Source organism: Caloenas nicobarica, chromosome 5 (genome assembly GCF_036013445.1).
Source record: "Caloenas nicobarica isolate bCalNic1 chromosome 5, bCalNic1.hap1, whole genome shotgun sequence".
In the NCBI taxonomy this organism is placed as follows: domain Eukaryota; kingdom Metazoa; phylum Chordata; class Aves; order Columbiformes; family Columbidae; genus Caloenas; species Caloenas nicobarica.
In genome coordinates, this window is record NC_088249.1 from 5,285,519 (window position 1) to 5,305,349 (window position 19,831).

General features: G+C 52.6%; 2 protein-coding genes across 2 annotated transcripts; one reads left to right on the forward strand and one right to left on the reverse strand.

Moving 5' to 3' along the window:
• Window positions 1-3,407: 3,407 nt before the first annotated feature.
• LOC135989673 (inositol 1,4,5-trisphosphate receptor-interacting protein-like 1) lies at window positions 3,408-4,931 on the forward strand. Its single transcript, XM_065636672.1, has one exon. It carries the CDS (start codon window positions 3,408-3,410, stop codon window positions 4,929-4,931), a length of 1,524 nt encoding a protein of 507 aa, XP_065492744.1.
• Window positions 4,932-16,036: 11,105 nt separating this feature from the next.
• LOC135989582 (inositol 1,4,5-trisphosphate receptor-interacting protein-like 1) lies at window positions 16,037-17,560 on the reverse strand. Its single transcript, XM_065636514.1, has one exon. It carries the CDS (start codon window positions 17,558-17,560, stop codon window positions 16,037-16,039), a length of 1,524 nt encoding a protein of 507 aa, XP_065492586.1.
• Window positions 17,561-19,831: the final 2,271 nt, after the last annotated feature.

Sequence of the window (19,831 nt, forward strand, 5' to 3'; positions counted from 1 at the left end):
CTCTGGCAGGGGGATTGGACTAGATGATCTTTTGAGGTCCCTTCCAGTCCTCGACATTCTGTGATTCTGTGTGATTCACTGGGCTTACTGGTGCTGAGCCCTCTGGGATGTGGCATAGAATCATAGAATCACTTCAGTTGGGAGAGATCATTGAGTCCAACCATTAGCCTAGCACTGTCAGGTTCACCTCTAAACCACGTCCCTAAGAACCTCATCTATGCACCTTTTAAGCCACTCCAGGGGTGGTGACTCCACCAGTTCCCTGGGCAGCCTGTTCCAATGCCCAATAACTCTTTAAAGGAGGAAGTTTTTCCTAATATCCAATCTAAGCCTGGTGCACCTTGAGGCTGTTTCCTCTTGTCCTATCGCTTGTTACTTGGGAGAAGAGACCAACACCCTCCATGCTACAATCTCCTTTCAGGTAGTTGTAGAGAGCAATGAGGTCTCCCCTCAGCCTCCTTTTCTCCAGGCAGAACCCTCCCAGGCCTCTCAGCCGCTCCCCATCACACTTGTGCTCCAGACCCTTCACCAGCTTCATGGCCCTTCTCTGAACTCGCTCCAGCACCTCAAGGTCTTTCCTGCCCCTGCAGACTCATCTCACTGAGGTAACCACCATGGCTGCCATCCCTGCAGCACGAGGTCCCTTTCCCGCCTCACATGCACGCCTCCAATTGGCTGCTGCTCTTCTCCACCTGGCCCGTGAGTGGTCACGGCACCACACACTTGCTTCTGATTGGCTCTCAGGCAGCCAGTGAGCGGGATGAGATGGTCTCCCATACACAGCAGCCTGGGCTGTGTCAACGGCCACCCTGAGGGCTCAGCACAGTCCCACCCTGAGGTGTCATCTGGGCCACAGTGGGAAATAGGTGCCATTACTCTGTAGTAACTTATTATACGGAAGCTCTCTGTGGAGGCGGCGCTCTAGAAGAGCTGCTGGCAAAGGCGGGCTCCCTTCTAGGCGAGGGGGAACAATTCCCTTAGCTGGAAGATGGCGAGAAGATGTGCCAGGGGAGGCTTAGGTTGGACATTAGGAAAAGGTTCTTCACCCAGAGGGTGCTGGACAGCTCTGTGCCCTTGTGGCCAAGAAGGCCAATGGCATCCTGGGGTGTATTAGAAGCGGGGTGGTTAGTAGGTTGAGAGAGGTTCTCCTTCCCCTCTACTCTGCCCTGGTGAGACCTCATCTGGAATATTGTGTCCAGTTCTGGGCCACTAAGTTCAAGAAGGACAGGAAATTGCTGGAGAGAGTCCAGCGCAGGGCAATGAAGATGATAAAGGGAGTGGAGCATCTCCCGTATGAGGAAAGGCTGAAGGAGCTGGGTCTCTTTAGCTTGGAGAAGAGGAGACTAAGGAGTGACCTCATTAATGTTTATAAATATATAAAGGGTGAGTGTCACGAGGATGGAGCCAGGCTCTTCTCGATGACAACCAACAGTAAGACAAGGCGTAATGGGTTCAAGGTGGAACACAAGAGGTTCCACTTAAATTTGAGAAGAAATTTCTTCTCCGTGAGGGTGACAGAACACTGGCCCAGGTTGCCCAGGGAGGCTGTGGACTCTCCTTCTATCGAGACATTCAAAACCCGCCTGGACACGTTCCTGTGTACCTCATCTGGATGTTCCTGCTCTGGCAGGGGGATTGGACTAGATGATCTTCTGAGGTCCCTTCCAATCCCTAACATTCTGTGATTCTGTGATAACCTGGAAGAGGGGTGATACAGGGTGATATTTACTCAGGGCATCCTCAGGGATATGCACATCCTCAGCACATTCTCCACCAGATATTCCCTCATCCAGGCATGCTGCAGCTCCACATGGTTGCCGGGGTCTCTTGCCAGCACCTCCTCCACAATGCCCAGATCGAGGTGGAAGGCATGGCCAAGGGCAGGATGCAGGATGCAGGATGGCACAAGCAGGTGGTAGAAAGCATCGTTCTCATGAGGATTCCAGCCTTAGAAAGTGCCGCCCGCCTCAATGACTGGCTGCAGCAAAAGGAAGAAACTATGGAAGAAGAGCAATCTGAAAACATGGAGGAAGTCACCGCTACTTCCTCTGCCACCTGGCACTTCCTGGCCATGTTCTGCACTGGCTACTGAATGTGCTTTTCAAAAACCATACCCAAATCACTATCATGACAGGGATCTTCTTCACTTGCTTCTTCCTGCTGCTTCTCAGCCCTGCCTCCTTTTCGTCCTCCTGCGCTGCCTTGCTACTGCATCTCTCCCCCTCACTGATGCTGACATACGCACAGGTCCTTTTCTGTAGCTGCCAGCAGAGCCCAAAGAGCAGGAGAAGGACTAGACCTGCCACTGCTGCAAGGCAGAAAAGCACAGTGCTCCCAAGGCCACGCCACTGTGCTCCTGCATCCTCTGCTCCATCTGCTGCACTGGATGAACCATCTTCCGGAGGCTGATGAGTTTTCCCATTGCCCCGATGAAGAAAGAGGAAAGAGATGGAAAGAGGAGTCTGATTTACAGAATCAGAGAGACCACAGCCCACCACATCAGCTCTTCTGCAAAATGCTCCCTGACTCTGTGGCAGCTGGGCAGTCAGCACCCTATGCCCACGATCCCCACAAAAGTGATGCAAACACTCCCAACACAACGTTTATTCAAACACAACTCTTATTGGCAACTTTGCACATGGTACAGCTCCCAGAAGGAATGGAATGGAATGGACGCTGTCGAAGAGAGAGGGCAGTTGCTGTCTGGGTGGTAACCGAGTCCCTATCACAAGCCTCCTCGTGCTGGCATCTTCAGCTGCATGGTGTCCCTCTCCCCAGCGTGTGCTTTTGCAGAGTCAGAGGTTGGCCTTGATGGTCCCTGTGTGCACCTTCCAAACCCAGGATGTTCTATGATTATGAGATTGCCATGGGCAGGCAGAGGACAACAAACCCAACGCGAAGCGCCACGCAAGGGCCCGTGAAGAACATGAACTCTGGCCCAGCCTTCACCAGGACGCCGGGGCAGCTGTGAGTGGGGCACACGGGCAGGGCTGGCCGGCGGGCGTGCCTGTGACGCACTCTGGCGTCTGTGACATCAGAAGGGACGAGTCCCCACGGGGCGGTATATAAGGGGCACCAGCAGCAGCGCTGCCCCAGTCCGGCCTGGGCCAGCGGTGAGTGTGCAGGCGGGGGGAGGCCAGGCTGAACGGGGGCCGGGGCAGAAACGCTGCCTCCGGCGGTGGGTTCTCACCCTGTATGGAGGGCCTGGTCACTCGCGGGAGCACCTTGGCCAGGGCACGGAGCCGCCGCCGCCGGGGCTGGGGCGGCCCTTGCTGCCTCCCAGCTGCCTCAGCCCCGCTCCTACCTGCCCCAGCTCCCTGCATCCCCCAGCCCCGCTCCCCCTGCTGCCAGTCCCCTCTCTCCCACCCAGCCACACTGAGCCCCTTCTCTCCCTTCTCCTGCAGGCCATGGCTATCATGGACATTTTCTTCGGGGTTTGGCAAATTCTTACCCTGAACGTGCAGCCAGTCGGCGATGAGCTGGATGAGGAGATGCGTGAGCGCATGGAGCAGCGTGCGGAGATGCTGAACCGGGAGATGACTCGGCTGTGGCAGGAGGTAGAGGAGATGAGCCAGGAGCAGAGGATCCTGGAGGAGAGGAGCCAGGAGCAGAGCGGCTTTGCCTGGGCATCCCTGCTCCTCTCTGCCTTGCAGCACTGGCAGTGCTGGGCCATTGCTGGAGTCCTGCTCCTGCTCTTTGGGCTCTGCTGGTGGCTCAGAAAATGGAGCCGGGAGTTAGAGAGAGAAGAGGAGAGCTCCGACAGTGACGCGGAGGAGGAGGAATGGGAAGAAGAGAATGATGATGCAAATCACCCAGGAAAATATTTTGAGGATCCCATACAGAGACGACTTCAGAACCGGGACAGAGATTGTGAGGCTGTGAAGAACCTGGTGGGAAAATTCATCGTTCTCTTCAACAATGTCTTCTTCAATACTTGGTACCCAGTGCTGGAAAAAGCCATTGAGGTGGGCAGCGCCTTCGAAGGTTGGAGTCCCCATGAAGAAGACATCCCCTACTGCCTGCTTGTGCCTCTGAAGCCCCCCCATGGACACATCTTCCACCTGGAGCCAGGCCCCGTGTGGCCCACGAGGAATTTTCGCATCCGTGTGGAGTTGGTCTGTACCTGTGAGATGGAACAGCCAGCAGGAGAGACACGTTGCTTCCTCCACGACCCCAAGGAGAAGCAGAGGAGGAATGAGGGCCCCAGCATCCTACACGACCTCTGCACTGACTCCTACCTAGATGTGCAGAAAACTGCTGAGAGGTTCCAGAAGATGGTGAGACGTTTCTGGAAGGGTCTGCCTATGTCAGCCACACAGCGCCTAACAGTGCTGCCCTCCAACCGCTCCTGCAAATTCCGGGTGACACAAGGCTGGGAGAAAAGTCTCTTAATTGAGTTGATGTTTGGGGTGCAGCAAGGCAACTCAGACATCTTCCTGAGCAGCCAGTACACAGAGGCTGCCTACACCCCAAGCACGATGTGGCCAGAGAGCTATGCTGTGGCAGAGATGAAGTTCTTCAGGCATATTGCCAGCCAGGCACAGCCTGACAGCTTCCACCTCAGATGCCTGCAGCTCTGTGCCCGCAGCCTGCTGGGCACAGAGTTTTCCACCCATAACTTGAAGACAGTTGTGATGCATCTGCTGACCACCATGCCCCTGTCACACTGGCGCGAGGATATTTTGTTGGAGCAGCTGGAGGACATCATGGGGTACCTGCAGAGCTGCCTGGAGAAGAAATGCCTCAACCACTTCTTCATTGGCAACGAGAACGTGCCTGAGGAGATCATCTTGCCCCTTCAATTGCGAATGGCTGAACCGCTCAACCTTTTCCAGCACCTGGTGCAGGATCCTGATGCCCATGAGGACGCATGGCTTGAGTATCTGGTGCTGCGACGTCGGCTTCACAGACTGGTTCTCCACGGACGCTGAAAGAGGTCTTCCTGCACAGAGCTGTGTTTGTGGAGGTCACAGCTACCGGCAGGCGACCGTGTCTTCCAGGAAGCAAAAAGAGGGGAGAATGCAGGGCACAGAAAGGAAAGGAAACACCCTCTGCAGCAGCCCTCTGCCAGGAATGGCAGTGTTCCCCTCTTGATGGTCTCCCCAGCGCAGCAGCCTGTGATGACAAAGCGGATTTTCACCCTGCTTTCCCCTCTCACTCTCGCGGCCACGGTGGCGATTTCACATTGGCCCAGATACTCTTGCTGGGAGCTCTGGCGGGGCAGGGACCAAGCGAGAGGCACTGCTCCGTGTGCCTCTGTGTGTCCTCTGGGGTCTGGGGGACACTCTGCCCTCCCCAGACAGTCCCCAGGGAGCTGGTGCCACAGAACCCAGCACGCTGGACACGGGGAACACGCTGATCAGTCGGCAGCGGGAACTGGTGCCGCACCTTTCCTCCCCAGCAAAAGCACACGCTGGGGAGAGGGACCCGATGCAGCTGAAGAGGCCGTCGTGAGGAGGCTTGTGACAGGGACTCTGTTACCACACGGACAGCAACTGCCCTCTCTCTTGGACAGCGTCCATTGCATTCCATTCCTTCTGCAAGCTGTACCATGTGCAAAGTTGCCAATAAGAGTTGTGTTTGAATAAACTTTTTGTTGTGAGTGTTTGAGTCACTTTTGTGGGGATCGTGGGCATAGGGTGCTAACTGCGCAGCTGCCACAGAGTCAGAATCACAGAATGTCAGGGATTGGAAGGGACCTGAATAATCATCCAGTCCAATTCCCCTGCCAGAGCAGGAACACCCAGATGAGGCTACACAGGGTTTTGAATGTCTCCCGAGAAGGAGACTCCACAACCCCTCTGGGCAGCCTGTTCCAGTGTTCTGTTAGCCTCACTGTGAAGAAGTTGCTTCTCAAATTTAAGTGGAACCTCTTGTGTTCCACTTTGAACCCATTACCCCTTGTCTTACCATTGGTTGTCACCGAGAAGAGCCTGGCTCCATCCTTGTGACACTCACCCATCTTTGTTGCCCTGCGCTGGACTCTCTCCAGCAGTTTCCTGTCCTTCTTGAACTGAGGGGCTCAGAACTGGACACAATATTCCAGATGCGGTCTCACCAGGGCAGAGTGGGGCAGGAGAACCTCTCTCAATCTACTAACCACCCCCCTTCTAATATACGCCAGGTACCATTGACCTTTCTGGCCACAAGGGCACAGTGCTGGCTCATGGTCATCCTGCTGTCCACCAGGACCCCCAGGTCCCTTTCCCCTACACTGCTCTCTAATAGGTTATTCCCCAGCTTATACTGCAACCTGGGGTTGTTCCTACCCAGATGCAAGACTCTGCACTTGCCATTGTTATGTTTCATTAAATTTTTCCCCGCCCAAGTCTCCAGTCTGTCTAGGTCTCGCTGGATTAGCAGCTTCTCTTCAGAATCAGAAAACCAGTTTGGAAGGGACCACACAGATCATCTGGTCCAACCTGTGGTTAGAAGGGGCACACAGGGACCATCTAGGCCAACCCCTGACTCTGCACCAGGCAAGCTTCAAGTTAAATCACACAGTCATAGAAGCATTTAAGTTGGAAAAGACCCTTAAGTTCTTTGAGTCCAGCTGCAAACCTATACTGCCAAAACCACCATTAAACTATGTCCCTAATTGCCACATCTACACATGTTTTCGGTACCTCCAGCCACAGTGCCTCAAGCACTTCCCTGGGTATCTTCTTTGAATGCTCGTTAACCCTTTCAATGCAGAACTTTTTCCTAATACCCCACCTAAACCTCCTCTGGAGAAACTTGAGGCCATTTCCTCTCTTCCTATCACTTGTTACCTGGCAAAAGAGACCAACCCACCCCGTCACCACGACCTCCTTTCAGGTAGTTGTAGAGAGCAATAAGGTCTCCCCTCAGCCTCCTTTTCTCCAGGCAGAACCCCCCCAGGTCTTTCAGCCGCTCCCCATCACACTTGTGCTCCAGACCCTTCACCAGCTTCATGGCCCTTCTCTGAACTTGCTCCAGCACCTCAAGGTCTTTCCTGCCCCTGCAGACTCCTCTCACTGAGGTAACCGCCATGGCTGCCGTCCCTGCAGCACGAGGTCCCTTTCCCGCCTCACATGCACGCCTCCAATTGGCTGCTGCTCTTCTCCACCTGGCCCGTGAGTGGTCACGGCACCACACACTTGCTTCTGATTGGCTCTCAGGCAGCCAGTGGGCGGGATGAGATGGTCTCCCATACACAGCAGCCTGGGCTGTGTCAACGGCCACCCTGAGGGCTCAGCACAGTCCCACCCTGAGGTGTCATCTGGGCCACAGTGGGAAATAGGTGCCATTACTCTGTAGTAACTTATTATACGGAAGCTCTCTGTGGAGGCGGCGCTCTAGAAGAGCTGCTGGCAAAGGCGGGCTCCCTTCTAGGCGAGGGGGAACAATTCCCTTAGCTGGAAGATGGCGAGAAGATGTGCCAGGGGAGGCTTAGGTTGGACATTAGGAAAAGGTTCTTCACCCAGAGGGTGCTGGACACTGGAACGGGCTCTCCAGGGAGATGTCACGGCCCCAAGCCTGACAGTGTTCAAGAAGAGACTGGACAAGGCCCTCAGACACACGGTGTGAACTGGGGGGTTGTCCTGTGCAGGGACAGGAGTTGGACCCGATGATCCTTGTGGGTCCCTCCCAACTCAGGACATTCTCTGATTCTATGATTCTATGACTCCCCTACAGAGCCCAGGGGAGCAGCCATCCACCCAAATGTAATTCAGGCCTAATGTAATTTCCTTTGCTGTTGTAACTGGAAAAATATATCCTCCATTTCCTGTCCTGTATTACTTGCTGGAGGAGCTGTGTGTTGTTAAATACTGTGGCAGAAAGTCAAAAGCAGTGGGGATGTGGTATAATAAGGGTGTAGTTTGTGCATACTGTGGTTAATATACCATGTCTAAGTGCTTTCAAAAGAAAAAAAAAAGCTGCAGCAACAGTTATACTAATAAGTGTTTGATAATTCTAAAGATCAATTGTGGCAGCTGTGTGATTACTTAAAAGAAAATGTAGCAGAGGCTTTTATACTCTTAATTATAATCTGATATGTTTTTTCATACATGAGGAGGGGCTTTTATTGAGGTTTTTGGTGCGTTATTAATACGAGCTCTGACTGGTTCATTTTTGCTGTATCTTTATGCTTTCTGCAAATACAATTTGCTGAGTCCAATACAAGAATAAGTGGGTGCAATTCCTCACCCTTCCTTATGAAGGTGGTCAGAACAGCTTACACTATACTACTTTCTGGACCTTTTGAATCTAAAAAAGTTAATTAAAAAGTAATAAATTGAAGTATTGCAGGCAATTTCAGCTTTCTTCTGTTGTAATCTCCACAGTGATTCCATTAGAAATACAGATTCTGGAACTCAATCTGTTAGGAATTTAGATCTCTCCAAACTTCTTGGCAATCCAGTGACTTATAAACTATGTGTGTGGCTACACAGCTGATAACATTACTGCACTTTTTCTAAGAAGATACTAGGAAATAATAATCACTGCAGAGAACTCAGGAGATGATGCAAGTGGTAACCAAAACCAGAACTCTGAGGAAATAATTATGGAGCTGGTAAGTTAGCAATTTGGTTTTGGTTTTAATATTTGTTTTTCTTTCAGTACTTCTATAAACATCAATGTCCTTGCTAGAATATACAATTACTTTTACTTCTCTAGAGGTGACATCTGTAGTGTCACGTCCATTCTGGAATGCTCCAAAGATGGTACAGGACATGCATTAATAAGAGTTGGTGGTGATTTGAACATTTCAGAACTGTGGAAAACGTGTTAGTAGTTAGGATGCAGAAATGAGAATCTCTCAAGAGAGCATCTTCAGAGTGTGAACCTTCAAAGCCAGAAAAAAGAGGAGAGAGAGTTTGAAGCTGGGCATGGTGATTGGGAAAGAAAGGGAAGGCTGAGAAATTGCAGCTGACAAAGTACAAGTGTAAAGGCAGTAGAGTGTTTCCAGAAATGATTGTTTATTAGCAAGGACGCTACAAAAACTGGTGGCATCTCACCACGAAGAACTGCAGTGTCATCATGAAGAGAAATGATTGACATCAGCAATTTAGTTCTCATGATATTCCAAGGCCAAGACATGGGCTGCAGCCAAAAGCTAATGAGTATTCATGACATGAGGCATGAGCTGTGAGGTTTCCCATGCACAGCTGTGAAACTCAGGCTTGGGGACTAAGTTTATTTTCATTGCAGTATCATTTATAGAGGCTTTCCAAGCAAATTCCCTTTTGGCAAAATGCGTTCCCTCTTTCGATGTCAAAAGAAAGCTATAGTTTACAGCAGAGGCCAACATTGTTTAGACTCCAGTCAAATTTGGTTTTACATTTGAATGATCTGCCTGTTAGCCTACAGGCTCTGCAGCATTTGCAGTGTTAGATTAAAGATTAAAACTGTATTGTTTAAAACATTCACAGGGCTTACATACTCTGCAGAATTTGCAAGAGGTCAACCCCAATGGGGAACTAGAAAAAATAGGAAGATTCTATCAGTCTGTCAATTCTAACATGAGCATTCTGATTACTACCAAGGATTTCTATACATGGTTTAATTTTTCATTCTAATAAAAGTTTCCTACGAACTTGCATGGTTCAGAGTCATATCCAATGTACGTCTGGCTGAAATAGGCAGAGCCCTCCAGGAATGCCTCACGAACATCTGGAAATAGAGAGCAGTTTTCTGCACATCCAGGTAGGAGTCAGTGCAGAGGTCCTGTAGGATGCTGGGGCCCTCATTCCTCTTCTGCTCCTCCTCAGGGTCGTGGAGGAAGCAACGTGTCTCTCCTGCTGTCTGCTCCATCTCACAGGTGCACACCAACTCCACGCGGATGCGAAAGTTCCTCGCTGGCCACACGGGGCCCATCTCCAGGTGGAAGATGTGAGGAGGTGAGGCGCTCTCAATCCCAGGAAGTCTCCTTATACAGCGTCGCAATCTAATGGAGGGCTCCAGTTCACAGACCCGCTGCTCCGTGAAGGCCACTCAAAGGGGTTTTTCGATCGGGACCCCATTTTATAGCCTGGTCAGATCTGGCTGGGAGCAATACAACATGGTCCAGAAGCTTCTCAGCTTATCTGGGAACATCCTTTTGTTGAGGACCCTGTCAATTGACCAAGGCTCCCACCCCTCCTTCCCCCTCAGCCAGGGGGAGGTGAAGTCACCCTGCCCCCAGGTGTGGGGAGGACGTGACTGTCAGCAGCATCCGAGGTGTGTACGTGGACACAGGCACAGTGGGGCACAAAGGGGCACAGTAGGTGCTGAAGAGCCATCAAGCGTCCTATTGAAGGCACCGGATCTCCTCAGGGGATGTGCAACTGCCACAAGGAAGCTGTAGACTGCAATGAGGTCAGCCCTCAGCCTTCCCTTCTCCAGGCTGAACAAGCCAAGTGACCTCAGCCGCTCCCCAGAAAGAAGTCTTGCCCTCAAGACCTTGCACCATCCTGGTCGCCCTCCTCTGAACACACTCAGAGTTTGATGTCCTTCTTATCCTGTGGCGCCCAGAACTGCACACAGTGCTCCAGGTGGGGCCGCACCAGTGCAGTGTGCAGCGGGACAATCTCCCCTTTGCCCGGCTGGCGATGCCGTGCTTGGTGTGCCCCAGGACACAGTTGGCCCTTTGGGCTGCCAGGACGTGCTGGTGACTCATCTTCAAGTTCCCATCAACCCAAACCCCACATCTCTTTCTGTCTGGCTGCTCTCCAGCCTCCCGTAGACTTGATGATCTTAAGGCTCTTTTCCAACCTAGATGATTCTATGATTGTGTGGTTTAACTTGAAGCTTACCCGGTGCAGAGTCAGGGGCTGGCCTAGATGGTCCTCGTGCGCCACTTCCAACCCCAGATTGGACCAGATGATCTGTGCGGTCCCTTCCAAACTGGTTTTCTGATTCTGAAGAGAAACTGCTAAATTAATGTACACTGTGATTAAGTTACAAAAGATGTACCAATCATTAACCAATCGACATGATAAATGCTTTCTGATCACCTGCAAAATGAGGGGATATTTTTCAAGTTTTTGATCCTTCTGCATGACAAGAGGGAGACAGAAGATTAAGTACTACATTGTTTAGAAGCAGAGTGCTTAGCTTATATTTAACTAATAATTAATAGATGTAAGTAAGAAACTAAACAATTATAACTAACATCAGCAATTATTTTTTAGTATAGATGTACTGTGTGTCCAAATTTCCAAAAATTGAAGTGAATACATAATAATTATATGAATATAAGCAATGCAAGAGCATCCAGTCTTTGGAGCACTTAGGGAGGATGATCCCCAGTGTTCCCCAGTGCTGAGAAAATAAACAATGCCTGCTTAACAGTATAATTGACTCAGCTGTTAAGTTTATTTCTCCATTTCAATTCCATGTATTGTTTCCCTCTATATTCATCAATAGCCCCCTCCCAAAACACAGCAGTTCCTTTAAGTCTGCTCAAGTGCTAAGAAAAATCTACACCAATGCAGAAAGCCCACAGGAGCTCTGCTGCCTGTCTGAGCTTGTCCCTCTTGCAACAGGATCACGAGCAGGGTTTGCAGCAAAGTTTGTGGGAGCTACTGCTGAGAGCAGTTCGGTTTTCCACCTGCAATATGTACAACCACCTGGCAGCAGAGCGGTTCCTTCCTCCTACTTGTGAACCCATCTGGCATGTGTCTTTAAAGCCCTCGTGCCCATGTGCCTTGGGCAGGAGGGGTGCCACAGTCCACGGTGTTTAATGGCCTCTGCTGTAAAAAAGGGATAAAAGAAACACTGTATAAATACAATGGCCTAAATATTGCCAAACTGTGTGTGATAAATTTCTAGATAGAAAGAGGCAGGCAGGTTTCATGTGTTCGCTCTAGCTACTGTAAGGGGTACAATTCCTGCTAAAGACAATCGAAAACCAGAAGATGTAGATTAAAATCTTAAGGACCCTTGAAGGATGAGTATGATATCATGAGATGACCAAATGCTACTTGAAAAAGCACAATCCTATCAGAGAGAATGTAAACACCAGTAAAGCCGCCTTGGCCTACCAAATGCTCCGAGAGATGTCCAAGTTGCCTTTCTCCTTACCGATTGTCCACGCAATGAAAAGAGTCCTGTTGAAGCAGTCAGCTAGCTGAAGTTTGCATTAGTGGGAGAAGGGCAGCATCGTAGGACTACTCAGCCAGCCAGCCTCAGTCTAGGAGGTTCCTCCAGTGCATTGATGATAACTTTCTGATGCAAATGGTGGAGGAGTCGACTAGGAGAGGTGCGCTGCTGGATCTCGTCCTCACTAACAAGGAGGGTCTGGTTGAAGCAGTAAAGGTTGAGCGACCTTGGTTGCAGCGACTATGAAATGGTGGAGCTCAGGATCTCGTGTGGCAGGAGCAGAATACCAAGCAGAATTGCAACCCTGGACTTCAGCAGGGCCAACTTTGGCCTTTTCAAACAATTGCTGGGGGAAATCCCATGGGCAAGGCTGCTTGAAGGTAAAGGGGCCCAAGATAGTTGGTTAACAAACCAAGCTCAAGATCAGAGCATCCCAACACATAGGAAGTCAAGGAAGGGAGCCAGGAGACCTGTGTGGTTAAACAGGGAACTGCTGCGTAAGCTCAAGCGGAAGAGGAGACTTTGCAAATCATGGAAGGAGGGGCTGGCCACTTGGGAAGAATATAAGGCTGTTGTTAGAGGATGTAGGGAGGCAACTAGGAAAGGTAAGGCCTCCTTAGAGTTAAACCTGGCAAGAGGGGTCAAGGACAACAGAAAGAGCTTCTTCAAATACATGGCAGATAAAACTAACACCAGAGGCAATGTAGGCCCACTGATGAATGGGGTGGGTGCCCTGGTGACAGAAGATACAGAGAAGGCAGAGTTACTGAATGCCTTCTTTGTCTCTGTCTACTCTCTCGGAGGCTGTCCTGAGGAGCCCCATACCCCTGAGGCCCCAGAGGAAGGCAGGGCAATGGAGGAGTTTGCCTTGGTCGATGAGGACTGGGTTAGGGACCAGTTAAGCAATCTGGACATCCATGAATCCATGGGTCCAGATGAGATGCACCCGAAGTCATTGCTGGACCACTCTCCATCATCTTTGCCAAGTCTTGGGAAACGGGAGAGGTGCCTGAGGACTGGAGGAAAGCAAATGTCACTCCGGTCTTCAAAAAGGGCAAGAAGGAGGACTCAGGCAACTATAGACCGGTCAGCCTCACCTCCATCCCTGGGAAAGTGATGGAACACCTTATCCTTGGTGCCATCTTAAGACATATCAAGGATAAGAGGGTCATCAGGGGCAGTCAACATGGCTTCACCAAGGGAAGTCATGCTTGACCAACCTCATAGCCTTTTATGAAGACATAACAAGGTTGATTGATGATGGCAGAGTGGTGGATGTGGTCTACCTTGACTTCAGTAAAGCATTTGACACCGTCTCCCACAGCATCCTCACAGATAAACTGAGGAAGTGTGGACTGAACAATCGGGTAGTGAGGTGGACCGCAAACTGGCTGAAGGAAAGAAGCCAGAGAGTCGTGGTCAATGGGGTGGAGTCTGGTTGGAGGCCTGTATCTAGTGGAGTCCCTCCAGGGTCAGTTCTGGGGCCAGTATTATTCAATATATTCGTCAACGACTTGGATGAGGGAATTGAGTGTACTATCAGCAAGTTTGCTGGTGACACCGAGCTGGGAGGAGTGGCTGACATGCCAGAAGGACGTGCTGCCATCCAGCAAGATCTGGACAAGCTGTAGAGTTGGGCACGGAAAAATTTAATGAAATATAACAGGGAAAATGTAGAGTCTTACATCTGGGCAGGAACAACACCAGGTCCAGTATAGGTTGGGGAATGACCTATTAGAGAGCAGTGTAGGGGAAAGGGACCTGGAGGTCCTGGTGGACAGCAGGATGACCATGAGCCAGCACTGTGCCCTTGCAGCCAAGAAGGCCAATGGCATCCTGGGGTGTATTAGAAGGGGGGTGGTTAGTAGGTTGAGAGAGGTTCTCCTTCCCCTCTACTCTGCCCTGGTGAGACCTCATCTGGAATATTGTGTCCAGTTCTGGGCCACTAAGTTCAAGAAGGACAGGAAACTGCTGGAGAGAGTCCAGCGCAGGGCAATGAAGATGATAAAGGGAGTGGAGCATCTCCCGTATGAGGAAAAGCTGAAGGAGCTGGGTCTCTTTAGCTTGGAGGAGACTGAGGGGTGACCTCATTAATGTTTATAAATATATAAAGGGTGAGTGTCACGAGGATGGAGCCAGGCTCTTCTCGGTGACAACCAACAGTAAGACAAGGAGTAATGGGTTCAAGGTGGAACACAAGAGGTTCCACTTAAATTTGAGAAGAAATTTCTTCTCCGTGAGGGTGACGGAACACCGGCCCAGGCTGCCCAGGAAGGCTGTGGACTCTCCTTCTATCGAGACATTCAAAACCCGCCTGGACACGTTCCTGTTTACCTCATCTGGATGTTCCTGCTCTGGCAGGGGGATTGGACTAGATGATCTTCTGAGGTCCCTTCCAGTCCCTAACATTCTGTGATTCTGTGATAACCTGGAAGAGGGGTGATACAGGGTGATATTTACTCAGTGCATCCTCAGGGATATGCACATCCTCAGCACATTCTCCACCAGATATTCCCTCATCCAGGCATGCTGCAGCTCCACATGGTTGCCGGGGTCTATTGCCAGCACCTCCTCCACGATGCCCAGATCGAGGTGGAAGGCATGGCCAAGGGCAGGATGCAGGATGCAGGATGGCACAAGCAGGTGGTAGAAAGCATCGTTCTCATGAGGATTCCAGCCTTAGAAAGTGCCGCCCGCCTCAATGACTGGCTGCAGCAAAAGGAAGAAACTATTGAAGAGCAATCTGAAAACATGGAGGGAGTCACCGCTACTTCCTCTGCCACCTAGCACTTGCTGGCCATGTCCTGCACTGGCTACTGAATGTGCTTTTCAAAAAACATGCCCAAATCACTATCATGACAGGGATCTTCCTCACTTGCTTCTTCCTCCTGCTTCTCAGCCCTGCCTCCTCTTCCTCCTCCTGCGCTGTGTTGCTACTGGATCTTTCCTCCTCACTGATACTGTCATACGCACAGGTACTTTTCTGTAGCTGCCAGCAGAGCCCAAAGAGCAGAGAAGGACTAGACCTGCCTCTGCTGCAAGGCATAAAAGCACAGTGCTCCCAAGGCCACGCCACTGTGCTCCTGCATCCTCTGCTCCATCTGCTGCACTGGATGAACCATCTTCTGGAGGCTGATGAGTTTTTCCCATTGACCCGATGAAGAAAGAGGAAAGAGATGGAAAGAGGAGCCTGATTTACAGAATCTGAGACACCACAGCCCACCACATCAGCTCTTCTGCAAAATGCTCCCTGACTCTGTGGCAGCTGGGCAGTCAGCACCCTATGCCCACGATCCCCACAAAAGTGATGCAAACACTCCCAACACAACGTTTATTCAAACACAACTCTTATTGGCAACTTTGCACATGGTACAGCTCCCAGAAGGAATGGCATGGAATGGACACTGTCGAAGAGAGAGGGCAGTTGCTGTCCGGGTGGTAACAGAGTCCCTGTCACAAGCCTCCTCGTGCTGGCCTTTTCAGCTGCATGGTGTCCCTCTCCCCAGCGTGTGCTTTTGCTGGGGAGGAAAGGTGCGGCACCAGTTCCCGCTGCCGACTGATCAGCGTGTTCCCCGTGTCCAGCGTGCTGGGTTCTGTGGCACCAGCTCCCTGGGGACTGTCTGGGGAGGGCAGAGTGTCCCCCAGACCCCAGAGGACACACAGAGGCACATGGAGCGGTGCCTCTCGCTTGGTCCCTGCCCCGCCAGAGCTCCCAGCAAGAGTATCTGGGCCAATGTGAAATCGCCACCGTGGCCGTGAGAGTGAGAGGGGAAAGCAGGGTGAAAATCCGCTTTGTCATCACAGGCTGCTGCGCTGGGGAGACCATCAAGAGGGGAACGCTGCCACTCTTGGCAGAGGGCTGCTGCGCAGGGTGTCCACTTTCCTTTCCGTGCCCTGCATTCTCTTCTTTTTTTTCTGCCTGGAAGATACGCTTGCCTGCCAGTAGCTGTGACCTCCACAAACACAGCTCTGTGCAGGAAGACCTCTTTCAGCGTCCGTCGAAAAGCAGTCTTTCAAGCCGAAATAGCAGCTCCTCGAACTCAAGCCATGCATCCTCCTGTTTATCAGGATTCTGTGCCAGGTGCTGGAAGAGGTTGAGCGGTTTAGCCTTTTGCAAATCCAGTGGCAAGATGATCTCCTCAGGCACGTTCTCATTGGCAATGAAGAAGTGGTTGAGGCATTTCTTCTCCAGGCAGCTCTGCAGGTACCGCACGATGTCCTCCAGCCGCTCCAAGAAATGCCTCCTGTGCCAGTGTGACAGGGGCATGGTGGTCAGCAGGTGCATCACAACTGTCTTCAAGGTATAGGTGGAAAAGTCTCTGCCCAGCAGGCTGCGGACACAGAGCTGCAGGCATCTGAGGTGGAAGCTGTCGGGCTGTGCCTGGCTGGCAATATGCCTGAAGAACTTCATCTCTGCCACAGCGTAGCTCTCTGGCCACATCGTGCTTGGAGTGTAGGCAGCCTCTGTGTACTGGCTGCTCAGGAAGATGTCAGAGTCACCTTCCTGCACCCCAAAGAGCAACTCAATTAAAATCCTTTTCTCCTGGCCTTGTGTCACATAGAATTTGCAGGAGCGGTCAGAGGGCAGCACTGTTAGGCGCTGTTTGGCTGAAAGAGGCAGAACCCTCCAGGAACATCTCACGAACATCTGGAAATAGTGAGCAGTTTTCTGCACGTCTAGGTAGGAGTCAGTGCAGAGGTCTTGTAGGATGCTGGGGCCGTCGTTCCTCCTCTGCTCCTCCTCCGGGTTGTGGAGGAAGCAACGTGTCTCTCCTGCTGGCTGCTCCATCCCACAGGTGCACACCAACTCCACGCGGATGCGAAAGTTCCTCATGGGCGACACGGGGCCCGGCTCCAGGTGGAAGATGTGTCCACGGGGGGGCTTCAGGGGCACAAGCAGGCGGTAGGTGATGTCTTCCTCACGGGGACTCCAACCTTCGAAAGCGCTGCCTACCTCGATGGCTTTTTCCAGCACTGGGAAACTACTATCTGACAAGACATTCTGGAGGACAAAGATGAGCATTTCCATAATGTCCCTCACAGTCTGGCAATCTCTGTCACGATTCTGAACTCGTCTCTGTATGGGATCCTCAAAAAACATTCCCAGGTCATCTGCATCATCATCCTCTTCTTCGTCTTCCTCCTCCTCCACGTCGCTGTCAGAGCTCTCCTCTTCTCTCTCTGGCTCACGGCTCCATTTCCTGAGCCACCAGCAGAGCCCGAAGAGCAGGACCAGGACTCCAGCAATGGCCCAGCACTGCCAGTGCTGCAAGGCAGAGAGGACCAGGGATGCCCAGGCAAAGCCGCTCTGCTCCTGGCTCCTCTCCTCCAGGATCCTCTGCTCCTGGCTCATCTCCTCTACCTCCTGCCACAGCCGAGTCATCTCCCGGTTCAGCATCTCCGCACGCTGCTCCATGCGCTCACGCGTCTCCTCATCCAGCTCATCGCCGACTGGCTGCACGTTCAGGGTAAGAATTTGCCAAACCCCGAAGAAAATGTCCATGATAGCCATGGCCTGCAGGAGAAGGGAGAGAAGGGGCTCAGTGTGGCTGGGTGGGAGGGAGGGGGCTGGCGGCAGGGGCGCAGGGCTGGGGGACACAGGGAGCTGGGGCAGGTAGGAGCGGGGCCGAGTCAGCTGGGAGGCAGCAAGGGCTGCCCCAGCCCCGGCGGCGGCGGCTCCGTGCCCTGGCCAAGGTGCTCCCGCGAGCGGCCGGGCCCTCCATGCAGGGTGAGAACCCACCGCCGGGGGCTGCGTTTCTGCCCCGGCCCCCGTCCAGCCCGGCCTCCCCCCGCCTGCGCACTCACCGCTGGCCCAGGCCGGACTGGGGCAGCGCTGCCGCTGGTGCCCCTTGTATACCACCCCGTGGGGACTCGTCCCTTCTGATGTCACAGGAGCCAGAGCGCATCACAGGCACGCCCGCCGGCCAGCCCTGCCCGTGCGCCCCACTCACAGCTGCCCCGGCGTCCCGGTGAAGGCTGGGCCAGAGCTCATGTTCCTCACGGGCCCCTGCGTGGCGCTTCACTTTGGGTTTGTTGTCCTCTTCCCGCCCATGACAATCTTGGAATCATAGAACATCCTGGGACTGGAAGGTGCGCACAGGGACCATCTAGGCCAACCCCTGACTCTGCACCAGGCAAACTTCAAGTTAAATCACACAATCATAGAATCATTAAAGTTGGAAAAGATCCTTAAGTTTATTGAGTCCAGCTGCAAACCTATCACTGCCAAAAACACCATTAAACCATGTCCCTGAGTACCATGTCTACACATCTTTTGGGTACCTTCAGCCACGGTGCCTCAAGCTTCCCTGGGTATCTTCTTCGAATACTCGTTAACCCTTTCAATGCAGAACGTTTTCCTAATACCCCATCTAAACTTCCTCTGGAGAAACTTGAGGCCATTTCCTCTCTTCCTATCACTTGTTACCTGGCAAAAGAGAACAACCCTCACTTCACCACAACATTTGGGAGGAGGGAGGAGTCATCAAGTGGCTATCATGGTTATATTGCTAGCTCGAGTTAAACCATGACATGGAGCTGCGAGATCGCTCACGACACTGCTTATCTACAGGCTCTGAAAGAGGTCTTCATGCACAGAGCTGTGTTTGCGAGGCTCACAGCTGACTGCAGGCGACAGCTCCATACCATAGGGATAAAGAGTGGAGACTAGGGTGGCTACAAAGATGATTTCTGCCATGCTTTCCCCTCACACTCTCACAACTATGGTGGAGATTGCACATGGGAAAAGAAACTCCTTGGCAACTCCACCTGCACCGAGACCAAGAGAGAGGCACCGCTGTTGTGTCTCCGTGTGTTCACTGGGGTCCAGGTGGAGAATCTGCTGATCCCAGATACACTCCGGGGAGCTGGTACCACAGAACTGAACATGCTGGACGTGGAGAAACCAGTGCTCTATCGGAGTGGGAGCTGCCCACTGGGAAATCTCCACCTGCACCGCCTTGTCGCCCTTAGGAATTCTCTCTTTGGAAGCAATGTCCTCTCGCAGTAGCACAGCAGGAACAGAGATCCTGCCATTGAGAGGCCCCGTCTCACCACCACAATTTCCACCATCGCCCATCCTGGGGTGTCATGAAGGCAACAAGGGCCCATCCATGACCACCAGAGCATTGGCCAGCAGCAAGGGAGCTGATCCCATCTCAGGGGATCGGATCTCAGGGAGCAAAGCATCCATGGGTCACGTCACCCAATTTTACAATTGGGAAGGGTTTGGGGGGCTTCTGTCTGCTTTGTAAACAGAACCCTGGGAGCCCTGTCCGGCTCGGTGGGTCTGTACATTGTCTGGGTCGGGCTTTGGCTGCCAGGGGGAGCTGTGAGTGGCTGAGCCAAGGTGGGGCGCACGGGCAGGGCTGGCCGGCGGGCGTGCCTGTGACGCGCTCTGGCGCCTGTGACATCAGAAGGGAAGAGTCCCCACGGGGCGGTATATAAGGGGCACCAGCAGCAGCGCTGCCCCAGTCCGGCCTGGGCCAGCGGTGAGTGCGCAGGTGTGGGGAGGCCGGGCTTAACGGGGGCTGGGTCAGAAACGTGGCCCCCGGCGGTGGGTTCTCACCCTGCATGGAGGGCCCGGCCGCTCACGGGAGCACCTTGGCCAGGGCACGGAGCCGCCGCCGCCGGGGCTGGGGCAGCCCTTGCTGCCTCCCAGCTGCCTTGGCCCCGCTCCTACCTGCCCCAGCTCCCTGCGGCCCCCAGCCCCGCGCCCCTGCCGCCAGCCCCCTCCCTCCCACCCAGCCACACTGAGCCCCTTCTCTCCCTTCTCCTGCAGGCC